The sequence below is a fragment of the Dendronephthya gigantea genome, unplaced genomic scaffold, assembly GCF_004324835.1.
Source record: "Dendronephthya gigantea isolate DGI-Jeju-01 unplaced genomic scaffold, DenGig_1.0 000085F, whole genome shotgun sequence".
NCBI lineage: Eukaryota > Metazoa > Cnidaria > Anthozoa > Malacalcyonacea > Nephtheidae > Dendronephthya > Dendronephthya gigantea.
In genome coordinates, this window is record NW_021163095.1 from 753,709 (window position 1) to 777,937 (window position 24,229).

Sequence of the window (24,229 nt, forward strand, 5' to 3'; positions counted from 1 at the left end):
TACTCACCCTGTATGTACACGGTACGACGTCACTTGTGATAAGAACAAAACAAAGTGGCCACGAGCTGCCCCGGGGCGAGTTCAATGTTATCTATTTGTTAATTAGAAACTGATCAAGTGCATAAATTATAGAGTACATAATATGTAGTATATATATATATATATATATATTATATATATATATATATATATATATATATATATTATATATAATATATATATATATATATATATATTATATATATATTATATATATATAAAATATATATATATATATATATATATATATATATATTTATATAAACTAACTTTATGCAAATTATAGGACGTACGGTTTTTTCCGGTGTGAAAAAATGCTATACACGACATTTCTAATTTCCATTAAAAACAAAGCAACTGAACGGTATGCACCGCTGTGCACTTGGCAGGCGCCAAACAGAGTTGCAAAAAGAGTTAAAGTATTTCAAGTTTTGAAAACCTTCCTCAAAATGACGTTACCTTACTGAGTCAAGTGGCAACCAGCATAAAGAAATATTTGGCTTTTTAGTACATGCATGCATGTGATCAATTAGAGTGGTCAACTTTGAACCTTCCTCACAAACCTCATTCAAAGCAAACCTTCCTCCGGGTGGTACCCACGTACCCGCAGCTTTTTTTACAACTCTAGCGCCAAATTTCTGGCCATGAAAATTGTGTCAGTGAAAAATTATACTGGTCAGGATTTTGCAATACAGTTCAAGTTTCCATACTTTTTATCATCATTATTCGACTCGGCCAACTGGTTTTCGCAAAATTCTTGTGTAATAGAAGATTCCTTCGAAAACGTATCTAAAATGTTAAAAAAAATGAAAATTGCATACGTAAACTATACAAGTGCAGCATTCAGTTCGCAGCAGTTTCATATCTATATATGTTAAATATTTATTCTTTCAACTTCAATGTATCCATATGCAGCTAGCTTGTAAGTTAGAGAGTTATACTGTAGTGATAAAAATTTTTTTTCTTGCGGTCCGAATTCATATTTTAGCGTTTCCAGCAATCTGATTGGCTACGCGAGCGGTCCGTATGAATCCGTACGGACCGCGCGAGATTTAAAACCACAGACCCAACCGCTAAACTATGAGTTTGGACCGCTAGAAAAAATTAAATATATTATTTATCAGTTTAGTCGATCTGTATAGGGAAATATTTCCCTCAGTCTCGAAAACATCCCTCGGCCTTCGGCCTCGGGCTGTTTTTGAGATCTTGGGAAGTATATCCCTATATGACCTCATTGCATAATTATTGCATAATTGCATAATTATTTGCGACAACATGGCCGCGCTGATGTGCGTGCTGTGTTTCTCTGTGCTGGAAAAGAAGTCAGATATAAATCTTGTAAAAGGAAAGCGTTCTCTCGACATTGCGGCCGACATATTACGATGACAATGCTGGTTCCAACGACTTGTTCTTCGAGAAGGTCAGCGAGGAGAGGAACCGCTTGGAAGACTAGAGACTTCCCGTCGCCTGTGCCAGCACTAAAGAAGATATTCTTACCGAGTAAGAAGGCTTTGAGTGCCTCGACTTGCTCTCGATGAAGACTTTCCACTTGAAAAAAACAGCATACAATCCGAATAGCTTCCGAAAAGTGCTCTTCTTCAAGCAAAGATGGTTCGATGAAGGACGCCATGTTGTTTGTGAAAATAATAAATATTCTGAAATTTTGATTATTTTGCATAATTATAAGCTAACCAATCAAAATGAGTCCCACAATTTCTCGGGAAACCCACGTGACCATACAAGCTTTGTGCCGCTGATTAGCAGACTATATATACCCCGCGTTGCAGGCTAGATATAACCAGGTTTTGTCAAAATTAAATAATTTTTTTTTTAAAATATTCGCTTGCCGCGGAAGATCAGAATAAGCGGGCGGAGGGGGGGGGGGGGGGGCTCTATTATTCATATGTTTGTATAGACAGACGGTAAAAATCATAATAATCATGAACAACACTCCACTGAGAAATTGCATGTTTCTTCAAATGCATGAAAAGTTTTTTTCATCCATATACTGGAAAAAGATGATTGGCATCTTCGAACATAGCTGATCTGAGATGATGAGTCACGGGACGCCTCGACAAAACCGAGTTATCGTAAAAAGCAAAAAATTTATATCCTAATTCAAGTTGAGTGAAAAACAAACGTGTTCTGGCAATAAATAATATAATTAATTAAGAATATATAATTTCCCAGTGCCAAAGTCATATGAAATAATAGAAATTGGCTATAATTAAATTTTGTCGAGGATTTGACTGATTGGTTAATTTTTATACTCAAATCAGCTGGTTGTGACGTAGTTATTAATTGATAAATTATTAATTAAGCCCTAGTTATGACGTAAATAACAGTTCCTTAACTCACCGAGTTTAGAATGGTTAGCCGTAAACAATGGCTTTTCCATTTGTGTTGTCGCTTTCAGTTGTCGGGTCTTTCTTCGCGTCGTGTTCGTCAAAGGTCGTAAGGGTCACGAGTGGGATTGCTGGTGAATCCTCATCTTCTTCGTTTGCCAAGATTTCCAAATCCGGCTTATCTGTAACAGTCGAGAGTTTCCGTTCATAGCCGTAGTCGTTTCCGCGACGATGACGATGTTTATGTTTATGTCTGTTTTTATGTTTATGTTTACGTTTGGGTGTTTTATGTTCACGGGGCTCGTCGCTGGCTTCGTCAGTTTGTTGGTTGCCCTCCATCACTTTCCATATGGTGCAATTTTTCAGCTCTTCACTGATGTTGATACCACTATCATTGTGCACCAATTTTGCTGGGGATTCCTTTACAAGTTGTTAAAAATTTGAACATTAAAAATGTACATAGTACATAAATGCCGTATTCTAGGACCAACTCCGGGATATGGGAGAGCATAAGGTAGCGACTACAACGTGATTGGGATGGGTGTGTAACCTCAAATATTCATGTTTACATATTATAGGAACAATTGCGTACAAAGGAAATCAGTCGGGCATAAGACGAATAATTATTGTATGAATATACAACCTGCCCCCCAATTAAGCTTCTAACTACGGCCCAGGATGTCACAATCGTGATTTCAAACAAGACCGTCGTCATTAAAAAGGCTCAATTTATTTTCGGTCAGCGTTAGTGAATAAAAAACGTGGCTAGCCTATCTTAAGCTTCCTAATATATTAGTATACATGCATAGCCGCGTATAACTATTTCACTCTTAACTTATGTTCTATTTCCTCAACTCTGCTTTCATGTTTTCTGTGGTGATCATGCACCTATTATACCGTTTCGTTTAGTTTAGGGTAGGCAAATAAACGAACTTACACTCCTCATTTTATTGTGATTTTACTGTAAACAAATAAAGGTGGGTCGTGGACCTTTTCGATAACGCTAATTGACATTACAGTCGGTTAATATAATTAAACCGTTTTTTACGCGCTAATTAGGTTACGTAATACACTGATCTATTTGGAAAATATATGGTTATAGATACCAAAGGGCTCTGCTGAAAGTTTAGTGACCCAGCCTAAAATATGATTCACCATAACCACTTTGAAGCGTTTTTAATTAAGTGGTTGAGTATAAATCTCCATCACAATAGTTTGTAACTATTAACCGTTCGGCACGATTAATTTTGATTTAATGCAATTCATATCGTATTCTTACCAAAGAACCTTCATCGACTTCATCAGCTTCTTCAATTATTCTCTTCATAGACTCTGGCACAACATCGTCCAGCACTTCAAGTTCTTGTTTTGTAAATATTTTGTCCATTACCTTCCGAACAGCCACTAGAGCTAACACCTAAAAAAATCAAACGCCTATACTCACTCGATATACTCACATATAGAGTATCTCCAGGCATTGAACATGCTTTTTACGACTTTGTGGGGCAAATGGGGCATTTGCCCACAGCCGGCCCTGGATTTTTACTGGCCCAAAAAAATGAGAAATAGTTGGACGTTTCTTCTCCGAGCTTTCTAAGGTTTGATCAACGATGCATGAGCTACCTACAAATTATTCATATTTAAATAAAAAATTGTGAGCCGTGACCGGCCCTTATAAAAGTGTTGCCGTCAGCCCTGGAAAGATTAATCCGGGGGCGCTGGACTAAAGACCGACCTTCATTTGCACGTATTATCAGTACGGCGGATTTGGTGCATGCTCGGTCGCTCGAAACTGGTCTCTAAGCTAGCCGTAACGGCTAATTTTTTGTATGTATGACAGTAGAACTGTAGTCGGCCGTCAATCAAACCGTACCTGCAATTTCGGCGCGTACGTACGTGCAAGTGGAGGTTGGCCATAAGTAGGTGACTTATTTCATGCATGCATGCATGGAATTTGTTGTCCAGTTTTCAAGGAGGGTTGGTTGCACCTAAGGAGCGCTAACAAGAAGATGTCTTTTAGTTTCGCAGTCAACTAAAGACGTAGGAACTTTTTAATTCTTTGAGTGTCGATACTCGATAGCAGAAATTTTGCAAAAGCCTTCCCGATACATTTACAACCCAAGGGCGGAAATTAGTGAACATATATAAATTTCGTTCAGAGTATACTTTGTGATGTTAAAGATTTCGGGTTTTCAATATTTTTCGTGAAAGGCAAGGCTGTTGTTCCTGTCTCTAAACGCGATTATATCAACAACATCTTAATTTGAAAGGCAAATACGACTGGTAAAATATTTCCTTTTTAATCAAATTCAATAGATATCATTTCATGAACACGATCACTAGTTTACGTTTCGTCCCAATTGTAAAAAAGAAATAACCTACCATTAACGGGAAGGAAATTGCAGCAGGTGTGGCCTTTATTACCCATAGAATTATCAAACACGTCATTTGGATTCCAGTAAAAATGTGAATCCGACTGATGCGAACTTTTCGTAGATACACTCTGTCTGGTTGATGTTTAATCGGCATAAACAGTATTTTCATCCTCTCGAAAAACTAGAAAACCCAGAAAAATCATGAATAATTCATTAACGTGCAAATCAAATTTAGAAGTAGTACATTTTCGTGGCATTTCCCTTGAAAGAAAAGGAAAACGTAAGAAAAGTTCCTATTTATCAACTTTAGATGCCTCAAAAGTAGAATGGCATTGCTAGTTGCAAGAAAACATCGCCTTTAATTATTTCTAAAGAACACTAGCTTTCTATTTGAGAAAACGTTTATTTCGAATTTCATGTTCTTTAGGACACGTATTGTCATACAACTCTTCGTATTCAATATATCAATACACACACCTGAACACCTTTCAGAGCTGAGACTCCCATATAAATAAATAATCCGTATAATACTGGCATTGGAATGTACTAAAAAAGCGAGATTAACGTTGTATTAATACTTTGATAGTATGAAGAGATAGTTAATACTAGTGCATTTCAATGCTTTACATTTTCATTTCATAAAAATTATGTCGATTGGAAAGTGTAATTTTAAATTCTTGCGTTTTTGCGTGAACTGGACAAACTCACGCCCACGCCTAGACTTCACTCTATATGAGCCCAATAATTACTAATCTAGTTTGGCATCACAGTTTGATAAAGACAAAATGGAAAATATTAATCGAATTATACACTCAGGTATTGTTATGGAACAATGCAATATCCAAAGTCTTCCAGATTCTATGTCATGAAGGTCGATATCTTGTTAGTTATGGGCATGCGCGAAATTTAAACGAGTGAAGATTGGTAATCAGCATATATAATACAGCTCAAGACTGAGCAGGGAAAATTGAATGATTCATGTATATAATAAAAAGAGTTATAACGTGGTTTTACAGACAGAGCAAGTCTGTTGATTGCATGGTCAAGCCCCCTAAACAGCCTTTTGCATCGGAGATATGACACGGAGTATGGATTGTTCGTAAGTAAAAAATAATATGGACTGTCATGATTATTTTTTATAGATGTATATCAAGATTACATATATTAATGCTAGTATAATCAAAACCATTTACCTTCAAAAATTTCCCTAAAAACACAGTCAGACCAACCATAAGGAAAACAAGTGTTCCAGTAACGCGTTGTTCTCTAGACAGAAATTTGACGTTATTAACGGGATCATTCTAACGTTTATTACCAATAAATCATAAAATGATATCGCACAAGTACACTACTCTGATCAATTAAATTCAGGGAAAAATAAGACATGCCACTTTGAGAATGTGCACAATCTACCGTTACGAAGAGATTTTGCACTCAACTTGATCACTAAAAATCCTAATTTTTGGTCGGTTTTAGGATTACACCTACTATACAACTCCTAAATACAAACTGCTTGAAAGATCATTCGATCTGCCTTACAATTCCATGCATATGACTATACTTTATGATTATTAAGGTTTGTTATACCTAACTCCCAGAAACTTCGGCCTTTCTCCAGGTGCTGTGCATGTGGATTCAACAAACAGACTTTGGACATGAGCCAGTGAGAGCACAGTGGCAGCAACGACCCATGGTAGGCCTAGAATGGAGCAAATGCCGATTCCAATAGCAACGACTGTGAGATCCAAATGATATCCAGCACCTTTCTGAAATTATGAACATATAAAACATCTATTCATGCAGTTGCCCATCATGAATCTAAAATTCATCATGGTAAAAGATGAATTTACATACAGGTGGGTTTACATACATCGTAAAAAAGTAGAAGAGAAAAAGACCGTTTATCAGGAATTTATTGCATTTTTGTAACCGCCAACCCAATTTACCATTAATTTTCATGTAATTTCACAAGCCATGTGCAACGATGCACACAAAGAATCTTCCTCAACACATGCATAAGATGCATTCCTATTTTGTTGGATAATATGGAATAAGTATTGACGCAATTTAATACGATAATTTCGTTTCAACTAATCGGCATATTTGTTTACGTTTTAAGGCTAAGCTAGTCAGAATGCCTTACTTTTTATTAGTTAATGTAAAAATTAAAATGGTAAACAATGAACCTTTTTGCTAAAGTAGTCAATATTTACGCACTCTGAGTGGGTTACTGAAAGCATAAACAAGTCTCCTAACTGATCTAAAACAAAATTCCTCAGTCCCCGAACTTGCCTCGCGTTTTTATGGCATCATAAAATTGATATGGCATAATAAAACGGTTTGGAAGGTTTGACAAAGAAAAACCGCCTGAAATGAATTTAATTTGAGGTGGTGCAAAGTCAAACAATGAAATTGTCACTTGCCTAGACAGGTCCATTGTTCAAAGACAAAATTTTACATTATATATAAAGTGTTATTATTCATACACACCTTCAATTTATGCTCTCTTTTATTCACAATAACTGCAGTGATCTGTTGATCCATGAATACTAATATTGTTGTCAGCAGTGCTGGAATAGATGCTGCAATCAGAGTCCACCATGGGTTCTTACCAAGAGGTGCGATAAGCCAGCCACGAGCATCAGCATTTGTTGGTTGAAAGTTTGTAGGAATGTTTAACTTGGGTGTGCTGACTTTGAGTGCAGCGTCGACTCCAACCATTACAATAACAGATATGATTACAGCAAAGTCAGACACCACCTTGCGCACCTGAAAAATACCTCTAACTCTTAGTTTTACGATTGGACACCGAATGATTCACTAAAAAATGAAAACTAATTAACTTTTGTAATAATACATAAGCCTGAAATGTTTAATTTAACAAGACTTAAAAGAAGAAATTTTCTAAGAGTATGATAGCTATAAAGAAGATAAATAGTTTGAATTTAATGAAGTTTTGACCGATATTAGTACGAGTGCTATGTAAAAATTAGGACTGATAACCATGGGATTTATAATTCACAACAAACTTTCTAGTGACGACGTACATGAGTGAATTTGCGGCAACCATTTTCTTATACCGTTCTGTTAAATTTAGCAATATTATTTCCGGCTGCGTGTGTATGCGGTGGCGCCACGCGCATGGATATTAACGTAAAAAAATCTGGTTGACAAAATGATAACATTGAGCCGTTGTCTGTTCAGTTATAGATACACGGATGACGTCATTTGTCATTAGAACAAAACAAATGGCCACGAACCGCCGTGGGGAATTTTGTTTTATACAATAAATTCGAAAAATTCCGAAATTAAACAGGAAAATAGTTTCCCGAACACTGGGAAATATGTCAAAGTAAAAATTTTGCGGATATAACGCGTACATGCTCTATAAGATTGAAGAAATGCTATCGGCTAGCTTAAAACGCGTGTTAAAATGTGATTGGCTGACAAAATAAAACAAGAGATGACTGATCAAATTCGTTAAAATTATCTGTGCCGTCATTCCGTGCGTCTGTCCTCTTATAGATCGTGGTTCCCGACCAATGAAATTGTTTGAATTCTTAACATTATTATGCAGTATATTTTGGTAAATCATAAATGTACATTTGCAGTGTATATATATATTTATTATATGGCAAGCGCTTGTTTTGGTTAAATCTGCAATTTGATTGGCTGCTGACAGGTCCGGATTTCCCCGTATTGCCCACGGGCAATACGCAATTCTTATTGCCCTGTGAAAACAAGGCAAAACTCACGGCAAAAACTAATCATTAAAATGTCTGCATGAAATATGCCATATAATAAAAAACTTACTAACTTCGACTGTTCGGTCTGTACGGTAAAATATCAAACCTCGGTCTTGGCGTATTGACCTCGCTATCGCTCGGTCAATACGGCACGACCTCGGTTTGATATTTTACCGTACAGACCTCATTCTCAGTCAGTAAGTTCTTAGTATTGGATGACCTTAGTGTCTATGTTGATGTTAATTGTAAATGTTTATTACTCCGGCGTGAGCGACGGCGTTGAAAATTCGCCTAGGTTTTTTTTTATTTTTCGTCGTGGCAAGCGTGTTTTGGCGCGAAATATACTCGTATTTAAGAGTGTATGTGACTGTATTTATCTACGTCAAAGTTTTGTCTCCCAAGAGTTGTGGTGCACAGCTCGAAATCTCTGACTAATTTATCGATGCACGATTCGATTTCGTTCTTTATAAACTGTTCTTTTGATGGTGTTCGATTAAGTTTAGGTTTATTTGGGGTAAGAATATATTTAATACATGTAGATTCTGGTCTTATTTTAATAATATCGCTGCTACTTCGTTGTTTAACAAGATGCGGTCGTGTATATGGGCGCGTTGACACGTCGTAGTTTCCACAGGATTGAAAAATTAATTTAATATAACTATATAAGCGCGAATTCCAAAGGCAAAGTGTAACAAAGCGAATGTATCATGCGGTTTTTACATTTTTGAGAATTGACTTTTACAACTATACTTTTTTAAAGTACGATGTGCTTCTGAATTTCGCGATCGACAACATTTGGTTCGCAAGGCATCTAAATGCGAATATGAACTGTATTGTTTATGTTCCAAAGCTAAGTTAAATTCATTGGAAAATCATTCTAAAAAAGTCAATATGTTTCTCGAGTTCGAATTCGTTGTTTTCCGAGATCGATTCGGAGTTTACTAAAAACTTAAGGTGATATTCGTGATAATATTCGTGAAGTCACAGAATTAAACAATATTATATATAGTCTTATTATTGCTTGTGTACATAAAATAAACGGGTATTTAAAAAAAACTAATAATAATACTGACCAACCTTGGTTGGAAAAAACCGTGAAGTTTTAAAGCTCTTTAATTTAAGCACCAAGAAAAACGTCCCCAGGGTGAGAATTGTCGATAAAAGAAATATAGCACCACCGCAACCATTTCCTTGGATTATCTCTTGGTTATTTGGATCGCAGTCATAAATTGTTTTGTTCGTGGAATAGTACTCCGTTGTTAAGATTTTTGTTATATTATTGAAAATCCTCCTTGATTTTATACATTCACATGATTGCTCAACCACGTGATCATTCGGTACTGGGTATTTCCCTGCTAACTCGTATAGTTTATTTCCACCTTCGTAGATAAAGATCAAGCCGATGAGAGTGGCAAACGATTCCTCAGTAAATCGAGTGAAATATCGAACCAGTGCACTGCAGTCAGTGACCACCAGGACCAGACAATAGAAAGTGGTCCACAAACCAATCCATAAACGAAATGGCATGTAATCCAATTCCGCTTTGTCGCAAAAATTGTACAGTATCTCCTCAAATACTAGCATTGGACCAGTGGCGCCAAGTATTGTAAGGGGTTGGCCAGAGAAAAGTGAGAACAGAACGCCACCGATTGAAGCGGCTAATAGTTGTTCCATGGCACCCTAAGAAAGTTTAATCCAAACCCATTAAAGTGGAAATCATTCCGCATGTAAACCAGCGGTTTGTTTACATTTGAACTTCTATACCTTTTTATACTTTATGAATATCTACACTATAAGGTTCACTTAGCTTCTAAAAGAATTTGAACTAGATGATCAGTGAAAATTCGAAACGTGCAAAATTTATACAATTTTGACATCTATCAACGTATGCGTAGTATGGACTTTACGTCCAGTTTAATAGGGCGATTTAGCATGAGGACGTGAACGTCAAAGACCACGTGAAAATGGCGAATAAATGCCGTGATGCGCTCAAATATGGACATGCCACGCAATTTACTCGCCATTTTCACGTCGTCTTTGACGTTCACGTCCTCATGCTAAATCTTCCTAATGTCGACGGAAAGAGAGCCAAAATGCTAATCAGAGTCAGAGGCATCGTAGTGCCTATACAATCACACCTAAAAATTGCTGATACTATAAAATCTGTAGTTACCATATTGCGATTCGTCTTGGTCTCCATAACACCGCCAAAGGTGACAATTGGAGCTAAACAAGCAAAGTAAATGAACAGCACACTCGCTAAACACTGGCTGTTTAACGCATCAACGAAATCCGATTTGTAGCATTTTATTCTTCTTTTAATGTCCATAATCAGTCCACCTCCAAACCTATAAAAATAGACATCAATAATTAGAGCAGACAACATTATGGAATACTGTGAGGCCAGTTGTATGAAACTCTTTAACTTCATCTTGAATATTTAAGGTGGCTCGATGGGCAAAATAAGATATTAATTTCACGATTAAATAACTTATGGTACGAAATCAACTTATGTCAGGAGAATAAACATGAGATATGGTTGTTTTTTAAAATGCTAGAACATGTTGCCATGGTAACCAATTCAAAATGTGATCATAGCGATTATAAATAATACTAGAGAGGGCATCGAGGAGAAATTGGAGGGCTCGTTAATGGGGGGCAAATTCAATTCCCGGATGTTCACTCATTCACGATGTTCGAGGCCAAAATATGCCGTTTTAAACGAGTTATTTATATTTCTGAATATTTTTTCCCTAAAATATCATTTCAGGATGGCTAAGGTATTAAGACCAGTTCAAAAAACACTAGTTTTTCCTCAAAAACCGGCAAAGCAACAAAAAACGAATATAAATTTTTAAATACAAACTTTGCTTGTTGCTAACGTGGTTGCTAATGAGAGGCATTGATTTAGCTAATAGGTGCTTGGTTTAGCATCCAGGACTTGAAATTGCCCCCATTATCGCGCTCCCTTTTTTAACTGATGTTTTCGATACCAATGCCTCCTCTATAGTGTTATTTATAATCTCTATGTATGTGATGGTGTACATTATAAAATCCCTCAAAATTAACGTAAATTTTTTTAATCTTAAAAAACGAATTGTATATGAAAGTTTAAGAGTTGAACATTAAAACAGTAAGTGTCCCAATTACTTTTCAAATGATTGTAGTTAATTTTTGCAGTAAAGTTTAAAAAAACAGACGAAATTAAAAGTGATTTACGCTTTATACACAGGTTTTTACAACAAGAATTTCAAATTTTTTTGCGTTATTTTCGTTGTTAGTTTACGTTGTTACATTCATAATCTGAATTTCTGTTACTACGAGTGGTACGTCTATATGACAAAAAATTGAATGCTTGACAATAACTCATTACCCGCACATACCAAAACAAAAAAATTCTTAATAATCTCGACTTTAATCCTTAAAATGCAATTTTTTATTGAACCATTTATAGATTTTCACATAATGGACAATATAAATATTATATTATAAATATTATATGAATAATTATATCATAAATATTATGTGAATATTATTTTATGTAAGGTTTGATCTTGTCATTTGCTGGTCTTCATTTTACACATTTTATTCACATATACATATAGATCATAACAAAATGGTTACAAATTTAATGAATGCACTTTTTCTCCATAGAAATGATAGAATGGACTATTCACCTATTGAACTAAATTTAAAACTAGAAAGTTTCATCAGTACAGCTGGAAAAATCATCAAAAAATTACTAAAATTGGAAAGTTTTGTGGGAAAATATTGTAAAGTGTGAAAAATATCGCGGTGCGAAGTTGGCAATTTTCAAGTTTCGAAAAAGTGGTAACGCTTTTTCGAACTTAATACTAATTTATACAAAATTTGCCAACTTCACAGCGCGATATTTTTTTTTCAAATACGAAATGAGAGATGAGATGCTCTTTCCGGCAGTATGCCCCAGAACCGACGAATTTTCCTAGTTCAAGATTTCTGAGTAGGGGAATGGTCTATTGAAGTCGCTAGATCTCTTACCTTCCAGTTCTAATCAGTTCATTATTTCTGTCATCACCACTTTCATCTCCCCCTCCACCATTAACCCCACCTCCTTTTGCCCCAAGACTATTTTCCCGGCCTTGTCTGCCACCATCACTTGTATACTGTTGAACACGGCGGTTTTCCTGTGAGGGAACTGTTGCCGGAGGTTCTATACGGATAGATGGGTCCCATTCCCCGGGTGGCAACACTGTTACCTATATATTAAAATACAGACTGTATAAATCATAAGCAAATTTGATCGTGTTCGTCCCTAGGCAGCGCCAAAACAGACTGTGTTATTTTTAAAATTGCTTTTCGGTTCATTTATCCGGCTAAAATACCAACCCTGATTACAATCAATCACGTTTTCACAAATTTTCAACACTCTTCCAACTTTATATGAACCGCAATTTGTCCATTTTACAACATATTTTCAACCAAACGATGCTAAAATTAGGTACACACGTGTAATGATCCCCTAATGATTTATACCCTCTGAAACCAGTAGGTTCTGAAGGAAGAGGGTTCTGGAGCAGACGCACCGCCCATGGCGTCATCATTTTTTAATTTATTCACATTTGCTAAATTATTTGTGTTTTACCAACCACGACACCGTGTGAATAATAGATACTGCTTACAGAGGTGGTGACTTGGAGAGACTTCCTGGAAAGTCTTAACATCCCTTTCGTAAATTTGGAATGATTTGGCTGATCCAAAGCCGAAAACCAAAAACAGCCGAAACACCTGGATAGTTTGATAAATGCGCAGACGTTTTCCACGGTGTTTCCAGGCACAGATTATGGAGCTCTAACAGTGACTACGAATACGAGATTCGTCATTCTCGCGCGTTGTTTGCTTATGCCATCAGTCAATACTCGTAGTCGCCATCAGTCAAAACTCGTAGTAAAACTTTGAGTACGAGTTTTTTGATAAATTTCGTACTCGAAAGCCCAACTACAACAAGATTTGGCTGATGGCGTAAGCAAACAAAGCCTGAGAATGACGAATCTCGTATTCGTAGTCGTATTCGTAGTCACTGCTAAAACTCCCTATTACTGACGGTTGGTTACTCATGGTTGGTTAAAGAACAAATAAATTAGCATAATGTGAATAAATGAACTTATGACTTCATGGGCGGTGCCCCTTGCACCATCATGCAGGTCTCCCCCTCCTTCTACTACTAAAATCATATGATTGATGTACCTGTTGAAGAAATTCGTCAATACCAGCGGTGATGTCCTCACGACATGTAGCTTTGAAAGCAACATCATGAAATACCTGCGTAAAGAAAAAATCAAGAGAATGTAATTACATAGTCATTAAGATTTATATAGCGCAATTAATGTATAAGTTAAATTATCATTTCATATCTCCTTTCAATAGTTTCTTTGAATATAGTTATGCACGTGCACACAATTTAAGAATGAAAAGATTCTCCAAACTTATAGACCTTTATAAAATTAAACAGTTTGCACTATGACCTTGTTTAAAGAAACACCATGCTCGTAATAGACCTTTTGCAATTTTAACATCAAATGTGGTATAACAACTGCCACTGCCAGAGTTAGTAACTAACTCTCATGACAAAGGCCCTCAGGTCGAAACGTCCCGAAGTATTTTGTCTATTTTAGGCAGTTTTTATACCACATTTGATGCTAAGTTGTTTGAAGACGCGGCCACGCTGCTCCCTGTTTATATTGGAACCTTGGCAATCATCGACTAATATTTTCATCTATGCCTGAAAATGCAATTAAATTACTACAGCTGAAAAGAACATGCTAAAATTGGCAGAAATGCAAAATTTGGTTGCGAAATTTTGTAACTGAATGCGGAAAATGTAGCCTTGCAGAGTTTGTATACCTTTTTACTACAAGCGGAAGTTGTTACCACATTCAGGCCAAAAATGGTAACTATTTCCATTTATCGAAAAAAGGATATAAATTTGCAAATTTTGCAAGGCTATATTTTCCGCAGTTTACAACATTTCGTAACCAAATCTAATTTAGCTGTGATAATTTTATTGCATTTTCATGCATTTACAAGCAGTGAACAACATCACCATGGAGGTGACTGGAGAGCAGAAATGGAAGTGTTTAAGGCGTTTATACATTTCGTTAAGTTAGCTTTTCACCTCATCAGCCATGAGTGTAGCAATCGCTCTTCCCACTTCATGGTAACGTCCTGGCTGTCCAGATGGTCCAAGCATGAAGAACAAGAATCGCGTTGGTAAAGGAACCTCCATGATATCGCCAAGAATTACAGCATCTTCCAGACGAACAAATGCATTCATTGGTTTGCTAAGAAAGTCTGTTTCTCCCACGAGAACCATAGAGCCCTCGGCTCCTTGAGGGATCTTTTTCATAAAATTTGCATCATACTAGAAAAAGAACCATTATAAAAAATGGTCAGGAATTTATTTATATCACCGTAATACATTTTTAACTGCATGAATCTTCGTTGCGTGAAATTCATATGGCATTCGGTGAAATAGTCCTAAAAATTGAATCAATATTCAAGTACCCTCGAACATTCTGGATCAGAGTCATTAGAAACATCGTCATTTGCAAGGTCTTGCGCAATCAACGACACAGCGGTTGGTAAATTTTGGAAATTCGAATCAGATTTTTCCAGATCTTGCAAGCGTGATGCTGAAGAGGATTTTGCAAGGTTATCAGCTAGAATGTGAATAGGAAAAAAGTTGGATAACAAATGGAAAAATGTTTTGAATAAACGAAATTACAAAATAATTTTAAGAATTTCGAATTAATTGCTCATGTTCATCTACTAATTTTTAAACCTCCCGAATTGACCATGGCCATTCTTATAAGGTAAACCAATAATACAAAATCAATAGACCATTTAGAATTATTTTCTGATCCAGAAAATAAATATGGGAAAAAGCTATGACATGTAAAGGAAGTCCGAAGGCTTAGAGCCCAGTCTAGCTAAGTCTTACTTCCACATGTATTTGTCAAAATAAAAAAATACTTGTGCTGAAAAAGGGTGTTTTGCTTCTTTCGACGAAACATAGCTGAAACATACATAACCCGAAAAAACCCCCCTGCATGAAGTTCATGTGGTGGTGAAATTAGTGTAACATAAGTTTTATGGATATACAAAAAACAACTGGTGAAGAAACCTTGCTTAGGTAAGTATGTTATAAACCCATAAATGTGATAAACCCGTTGCATAACAAATTATTTTTAATAGGTAAGGCAAGGAAGCATGGGAGGACAAGTGGACAACGCTAAGAAATATGACGTCAGTGCAGTCCATAGATTTACCTTTATCCATATTGCTTAGTGTAGCACTAGATTTCCTTGTTCCTCTTAATGATGGAAGACCAGTCTTCCTTTTTTGTGTGCTTTTTCTTCTTTCATACAAATGTCTGTGTTTCTTTAACAAAATATCTCTTACTCGAGGTCGTAAGCATACATCAAGCTGCCTCGTAGCGACCAAATCATCAAGAACAATATCTAAGGTAGGATAAAATACCACGTCTTTTAGAAAACGAAATCTTTAAGTTAGCTACAGAATGCTCTTCTACCTGCAGTTCAACTCTGCGTACCGTGGTTAATACAAGGGATTGATAAAAATTGATTTTGCATATTTATATAGGTCGGATTTTGCCATAAGGTGCAATTGTTGACCTAGTCATTGGGAGGGGATTACCCAGATAGTCTAGCAATATTTCTGGCATCATTTTTCAAGATTATTTGAATCAATAACACGTCTTCAAGCTCATACACTAGATTGCTATAATTATTATTATGCTAAGATATGCAGAATCATGAAACAATACGTAATACAGGTTTCTTTGGCATATCAGGCTTCCACGATTGCAGGCAACGTAATGCATTCCAATATGTTTTCATTTTCTGTTTCCCCCCAACTTACGTTCATACTAACGAAGGCCTCAAGCTCGATCGAGACGAAACGTCAGTGAGAATTGTTTTGTCTATTTTAGGCAGTTGTTATACCATGCACATTTGAAGTGAAATTGTTTGAAAAAGCTGCCACGATGCTCCCTGGTTATATATGAAGAATCACATCAATTTTGTGCGATAAATTACTATATTATACCTCAAATTCAAATTGCCCAATTTATTTGTACTTTGTGACGAGGATATTTTTCGCGGTATCGCATCACAGTCTCTTATTTTTCCGAGTTGAGGATGTGACATTAAACTCATCACACTGTGATACTAAATTTATCGTGACAACCCGCGAGAACTACACGCACCCACTGAAAATAATGGCGGGAATAGTGTTGTTGTTTGTTTGAAATCAAGAAATTAACGATTCTGCCGAGAAAATTAACCGTATTCTCGACGAAAGACATACAGAAAACACAAAAAAGGTTGACTAATGTTAAAACAAGTTTTATTGTAATTTTTTTCGCCTCCTTCGAGTACTTTACTCATTTATAGAAATAATTCTCCTAACCTTCGTACTGTATGTTTTGCTATTGTACAAGCTTACAATACTTTTCGGTATTATATATCATTTATAAACCCTCCGCTCGGGGGATTCGGAAAATATCCCCCTCAGTAACGATATTTCCCTCGTGGGAAAGCCCTCGGAAAATATCACCAATTCGGGAAATATTTCGCTGAACTGATCCCCCTCACTCCAGGTTTATAAACGATAGTTCTTCGACTGGGCAGGGAAGATAAAGGAAAGCAACTGGACCCTGCCTCAACGAATCGCATCCAGATATTTACTATTGCTCTGATTTCTATCAACAGGAACTGCAATTATCGTAGTTTTGAGTAATTTAGCCTGAAGGTACACCACGTAAGTATTTAACACTGCAAAGCTTTCGGTCCGTTAACCCAGGCCTTCATCAGTGCAATTACCTGAATACACATTCACACGTCACTTAAACATCACGTTAGTCGTGATTTGTTAGCTCGCGCCATTAATTAAACGGTTTCACTTACCAAATAATTATAAAAAGAAATAGTTTAATTAATGCGCGTGTCCTAGACAAGTACTTAGCTAGCAAACATTGAAAAAAGCACGCACTATTGAGCGGCTTACCCTCTTGGACGATAGTTTGGACAGCGCATAAATTAGAACTATTTCTTTTTCACAATTATTTGGCAAGTGAAACCGTTATATAATGACGTGAGCTAATAAATCACGACTAATGTAATATTTAAGTGAAATGTGAATGTGTATTCAAGTAATTGCACCGATGAAGGCCTGGGTTAAGGGACCGAAAACTTTGCAGTATTAAATGCTTACGTGGTGTACCTACAAGCTAAATTACTTATCGACCGTGACCATGCACACATACAAGAATATTATTTCAAAATACCTTTACCTGCTATTTGAGATATTGTAGTTGCATTCAAGTCAAGCAACACAGTTCCATTAAGAACGCAACTTCGCAATTCGAACAAACTATACAGGGATAAAGTGGCCACGTGAGGTTTACTCCATCGATTGCCACCTTCTTCAACATCTTCTTCAAATTTCAGCCATCTCGCTGTCTCCTTCCACTCTTCTTCTCCAGCTGCATCACAACACAATTCATCCATTTCCGTAAAGATCTGACGTTCAACATCATTGTCATCACCTCCAAGAATGAATCGAACTCTGTCAGCTGGGGCCTGGTGACCTAATGTGAAAAATGATTACAGCATTATTATTAGGTATAGCACTAAGAGAAGCCGGGGGAGGGTATAGAACAGTCTCTTCTAATAATGAATTAAAAAAAAATTGTTTTAGTTGAACCCTGTCGAAGCAGACTGGAGGTGCACGGTAAGATTATTAAGATTAAGATAGTGTAACATGTCAACTTTCGACCAGAAACAAACATCTCAGCTTGGTAGGAAGTTCTGGAACGAAGTTTGGAAACTAACTGCGCATAAAAGTTGCTTGTTTTTTAGATGGTTAAAACACAATATAAGATTTAACTAAAGCTTATTTGTGACGTAAAAATAGCAATGTCTCATGTATTACCAACTGCTCCATTTTGTGGTTTGTTTTTTGTAGAGTTGCTTCTTCCTGGTTTATTCTTGCTCACGGACGGGTAGTGATGGCTGCGGTGATGATTTCGACGTGCTCGCGACGGTTTGATTGGTATGTGAACACCCACGTACACTTGTCGATGATCTGAAAATAAATTAATATTAAAAATTCAATAAAACAATGAAAATATTTATTCTAACACAGAACAATGTGCAAAGATAAAAATGTAAAAGGCTCCAGTCTTATCTCGAGTGGTCCCCGACTGATAAACATTGTTATAAACTATCACGCGTAAAGGCGATTCTCAATTACCGTCCGCTTCACTTGTGCGGGCGAATTGGCTTTTGTGAAAATCTGCCCATGCGTCCGTGACGGGACTGAAAAACAATGCGCGCTTCGCCCGCACGAGGTTCGCTCGGTTACAATTAGTGAATTCTATAAACCCTGGAACGATAAATGGTGGTTATATGCGTCGCCATTTCTGAAGCCAATTTGAAGCCGAAATTGGTACCATTGTCTTACCTTTCTATTGTTTTTGTCAGCGCAATCGTTGACCGTTAAGACAAAAACAATAGAAAGGGACTGACACTGGTGCCCATTTCGGCCTCAAATTGGCTTCAAAGATGGCGGCCGAGTTGACGTTCCATGTCACATAGTGTTCACTGGTCACAATAAACACGACCTCTACGGCGAAGTGAAAGCAATTAGTCAGACAAAACAATACTGAAATAAATTAGGTCTAATCAGTGGCGTAGCCAGCGGCAATGGAACGGTCCTGCTCATCCAGCATCGATGGTGCGAGCAGCCTAGGGGGTTTTCCCTGGGCTCCCCCCCCCTTGAAAATATTAGTTTATGAAAGCTCAGAAACGGCATTCGTATAGCGTCCTGAGGGCAGTTTTATCGTTTAGTTTGCCAGACAGTCTAATATTTTTCCGCGCAGCAAGCTTTATTAAAAGTCTGAATTTCTCGGGTAGTGTCGCAGCTCCTGGCCAGAATGATTTTCATTGGCTGAACTTTACAACAGATTTCTATTTCAACCAGTAGCATAGCTTTGTTCTTTAAAAGCATATATATAGTAAAGCATTATCCAATTCGACGAAAGCTTCCAAGAGCTGCGACATGTCCCAATTTCTCACGCAAACTACAATCAACTTTATTCAACGAGGGTTTATCACTTAATTAATGATGAGAATATCCTTGCTTTATTTAGCATAAGGAAATATCATTCTGTGCGCGATTAGGCACAATATGGAGGGTGTATATAAAAAAGGCAACAACTTAAATATTCATGAACATTTAAGTGAAGAGAAAGGAGTTATTCATGCATGAATATTTAGTTGGGTTGCGTTTTTCTTTATACAACCTGTCCATCACAAAGCTATTGTTTGAACGCTAAAAGGCTTACTTTAAAATTTAATGGACAATAATCCTAAGAGATTGGGTATATTTAGTTGATAAAGACAAGTTCAAGCGATAATGTTTTTTAACAAGATAACACAATCTGATTAAATATATACAGGGTGTATTATAAAAAAACGTAACCACTTAAATCGCTTTCGATTCGTACACAAACGATCGAATATTCATGAATATTTAGTGCGTGCTTGCGGTTCTTTTATACACCCTGTGTATATATCCATAGTCAAAACACTGCAGCTGTAATCGAAACATCATCCATGTATAAATACCAATTAATTTACAACGAATTTTAGACTTTGGACTACGACAAATTATGTTAAATTAAATTTTGTTTTCACCTAAAAGTTCATGCATATACACTTACCGAATTTACTCTCGGATAATGAAAACCATCCAACTATAACAATATATTTCACTGCATGCTCGCCTCAATTTCAAGCGAGTATAGAGAGAGCTAAAGATACCCAAGGCCTCAGGTGTCCGATCTACAGGCAGGAGTAGCCTTATTTTTCTCAATGGAATTTCTTGGTGCTTCTCTGGAGAGGCTAAATTCTACTAGAAAAGAATTCTCGATGTGGAGTGGCAAAAAATTCATCGATAGAAATCAGTACAAAATAAGGCTACTGTATACCGCAGACCAGAACCGTGGTGTATATTAAAGCCCAATTTTTGTTCGGATGAAATTTTAAATTGCCAAATAGTTAATGCAATTTTAGTTTTTGTACGGATAAAATTGAAAATGATGAAATAATACTAAATACTGCCTAAAACAATAGCTTTCCAAATTTCACCTGTACCAAACATATAATTGCGCGCAGTGTGAAATTAATGTGGCTTCAACGTCTATTGTTTTATGTGGAAGCATCCATTATTATAATAAATATATTGATTAGCTCTGAGTTCAGTCGTCAGTCAGTTTAGACTGTCTTTGCGCCAAGTTGTTTCTTATAATTTATTTGGGTAAATTTTGCATACTTATATAGTGCTATCGTCAAGAATGATAGTAGTATAAAATTAATGCAGCTTTATGAGAACGAATGTACCTATGTCATGGAACGCTTCCCGAAAACCGCATGCAGGCTTGCTCGGTAAAGGGCCTCGCGAGAATGTCTCGCAACATGGACAAAACTTTGCTGCCAGTTTAGCTACGGCGTGTTAGCTACTAGAAGTTAGCATTTCACTTCGTTTCATTTCAATGTCCTAAGAAGCTATACAAAATTATTTATAAAGTTTAGCGTTTGGGTTAGTTGGGTATTCAATTTTTTTTTTGTCAAGATATAAAAACTGAGGGGGAAACATTTTCCGGCAAGACAACGCCAAGAACAGAATATTATGCTTTAGCGTTTTCTGCAAAGCCGAATTTTGAGGGCAGAAATTTCGTTCAGATTCTCTGCCTCATCTTCTTTACATCTTAGTTGAATCTAATTCTGACGTTGTTCTTTCGCGCGTCTACCCCTTTTCCGTCTTCCCGTTTTCCATTTGTTTTTGTTCCGCAATTCCGTTTCCGAATTTCACCTGTAGACAATGCAAACCGCACAGCACGTATGATGACATAATTTGGGTAATTATGGTTTTTCATGTTTGCGTGTAACTAAATAGGCATTAATATTCAAACTTTGAAGAGACCGAGTGACTGCAGAGTGGCTTTAAATGAGTTGAATGGAAAGCGCAGGTGAGAAAAAAACTTTACTATTTACTCAAAGCACATATAGTTCGTAGGATGAGCGGCGAATATTATTAAAATATTTGTGAAATCCTTCAGAGATGGCAGACGGTAGTTTGTCAAAGTCAAATGAATCATTCAAATGAAGCCAAATAGTAGAGCAAAAATAGCGCAAACAAAGTGAATCCTCAAACTAGAGTGTGCAATCAGTCACGCGCAACAGAATGATAACTTCATACAAAGCCAAACTACAGGGTGTCCCAAAAAAAACGAAAACTATTGAAATCACCCATAACAATGCCATTGTTAGAGTTTGAATGCCTAAGCACTCTGTTGGGCCCATTTTTATGCATGCATATGATGCAGTCAAATTTGCTTGTTCGCAAAAATGATATTTATTAACAATATTTACAATTTACAAAATATGGATAACATTATTTAAATGTGCATCTCAAGGACCATGTCCTTCGACATGTCCCTTTTCTCTAGCAACAAAAAGCATTTAGCATTTTATAAGCTGCATTAAATCCCCACGGGCTGAAATTCATGAACACGGCATTCAAATTTTAACAATGAGTGATTTCAATAGTTTTCGGGTTTTTTTGGGACACCCTGTATAGTCTTTTTTTTTCCTGTTGATACTGTATGTACGTTTTTATATTTGGTTAAACATCTGCTAAATTTCAGTTTCCTAAAATTATCATATGATCTGCATTTTATTATGATCTTTTTCCCTTGTCGATACTGCGTACAGGTTTTTATATTATTTTAATTTGGTTAAATATCTACTCAATTTCCGTTTCCCACAGTTATCATATGATCTGCATTTTATTATCATTTCAGCTGCAAAAAAATACGAAGCTCTTAATCTTTTTTGCCCACAACAAATTTAGCCTGGATTTACATTACGTCTGTTCAGGATCCAATTTTGTGGGATGCAACTCACTTTACATAGATGCTTTATACATGGGTGTTTTTGACTTCAAATGTGTATGGGCGAAGCCGCAGAACATAAATTATTTTAGCAAATTCAGAACCGCTATATCAATGACGACTACATTTCAAACATCAGAAGTGAACTCAAACCAGCAAAATTATTGGATCGTGTGAATAGACATTGTAACTGTAATCATATGCCGTAATATAACTGGATCGACCTAAATTTAAATCAAGCCCACAAACAGTATTAAAATTAATTTTAGAGAGGCATTTTAAAGCTCAGGGATAGGTTGAATGAAAGCCGGATAGCGCTAAGTATTCACCGGACAGTGATTTTTTCAATCGCTTTAAAATAGCATGTTGTTTGCTATAACTTTGATTAAATCTTGGTATTCCTGAATCCTGAATGAAGGATCCTGTTTATTAATTGTTTGTTCCAAACATGAAATTTTATCGCTTTTCGAGCATTTTTTGAACGGTTGAAAAAACCACAATCCTATCCGTTAGATAGCGCTATCCGGTTTCATACAACCGGCCTCTGACGAATGGAAAAGAGTACCTATGCCACAATCTTCATTCAATTTTGTTCAGGTTCGAATTTAAAGTGGATTTAAAGAAATCTTATTTTAAATATTAGTATATATTTTTATGCATACGCAAGTCAGTTGCTAATTGAAAAATCGAGTGTTTTGTTTCAATGCATCGCCGAATGTACAGACAATAATTATGTGGAAACTATACGCCAGTTTACAATGACGTGAAAAGTGGGTCGAATTGGGACATATTGAACGTGACCCCGAAACAAACGATAAGCAAATATTTCAATGTACAGATATACGAATATTAGAACTTATATAAGACGTATTAATTCTAGTAGCGATAGCTATAAAAAATTACCGCTCATGCTTGTATGTAAGCCATGCATACAGAACTGCTTAGCGCGTATGAAAATACTATCTTCTTACTATAACGTAGAGGGCTCGGCAGTGATCTTGAATTTTCCAGATCGCATTCGAAGAAAATACAATTAAACGAAAGATAGCGGCTTGTTTCACTGTGGAAACAGCACAAAATTAACATTCATGCATCTCAGACCTAAGTTTATATATTAATAATGAAATTACCTTTTATTTCAGTCTCGTCGACTGGGATTGAATATTGTTCAACTGGGTAGGGGGTATCACTTTCTTCTCCAAGTCTTTGAAGCAAGGAACTTGTCCGGGGCTTAAGTTGAATATACAAAGAAATTGATAGGTATATCTTTATTTGTCAAACCGTCAATTAAGGTTTTTTCTTACCCTTCTTCCCGTCGAAGGAAACTGTGTCTGGTTGCCAAAAGATTCAGCCTTACCGTCTTCATCTTCTCCGATTGTTTCTTTCGCGAACATTGCTGTTTAATGCTTGTACGTAAACAGACAATATATTAACTTTTCCTTCTCACAACCACGCGAAATCCAATTATACAGCTGTTTGTCTATTTCAATATGTGTTCACTATATGTAGTGGATTCACTCGTTTGCATATTCATAATAAACACTCAGAATAGATAATTCCAGAAGAGCCAGTCTCGAAAATGTGCGTATATTTTAAAATATATCAAAGCACAAACATTAAGGTGGATTTCCACTCAGTACAAAATGTCGGGTGATCGGTTTTTGCGATCGCTTTCTTTTCAAATGTGTTCACTCAAGCTTAGCTAAT

The 24,229-nt window shown here is 36.4% G+C and overlaps 1 protein-coding gene across 4 annotated transcripts; it reads right to left on the reverse strand.

Moving 5' to 3' along the window:
- Positions 1-624: 624 nt before the first annotated feature.
- Positions 625-24,011, reverse strand: LOC114533056 (sodium bicarbonate cotransporter 3-like). Of its 4 annotated transcripts, none has more exons than XM_028554640.1 (19): positions 23,827-24,011; positions 23,653-23,752; positions 18,499-18,651; positions 17,858-18,154; positions 15,813-16,004; positions 15,049-15,203; positions 14,660-14,905; positions 13,732-13,806; positions 12,526-12,743; positions 10,679-10,853; positions 9,583-10,185; positions 7,250-7,528; positions 6,347-6,525; positions 5,953-6,025; positions 5,237-5,305; positions 4,767-4,940; positions 3,664-3,801; positions 2,398-2,804; positions 625-828 (listed from the first exon to the last, which is right to left on the reverse strand). In XM_028554640.1, exons 1-18 carry the CDS (start codon positions 23,914-23,916, stop codon positions 2,412-2,414), a joined length of 3,609 nt encoding a protein of 1,202 aa, XP_028410441.1. In that variant the 5' UTR covers positions 23,917-24,011; the 3' UTR covers positions 625-828; positions 2,398-2,411. The 4 variants fall into 4 exon arrangements, with proteins under 4 accessions (XP_028410441.1, XP_028410440.1, XP_028410442.1 ...); XM_028554639.1 differs by having other exon boundaries at positions 2,398-2,816; XM_028554641.1 differs by having other exon boundaries at positions 2,398-2,816; positions 23,880-23,991.
- Between the last annotated feature and the right edge of the window lie 218 nt (positions 24,012-24,229).

Coding starts and splice junctions, on each gene's coding strand:
- LOC114533056 (XM_028554639.1), bottom strand. CDS start 23,916: ATGTTCGCGAAAGAAACAATCGGAGAAGATGAAGACGGTAAGGCTGAA. Junction 6,526..7,249: donor AAAGAGAGCATAAATTGAAG/GTGTGTATGAAT, acceptor TCATAATTTCAG/AAAGGTGCTGGATATCATTT. Junction 3,802..4,766: donor CAATTTCCTTCCCGTTAATG/GTAGGTTATTTC, acceptor TGATTTTTTTAG/GTGTTAGCTCTAGTGGCTGT.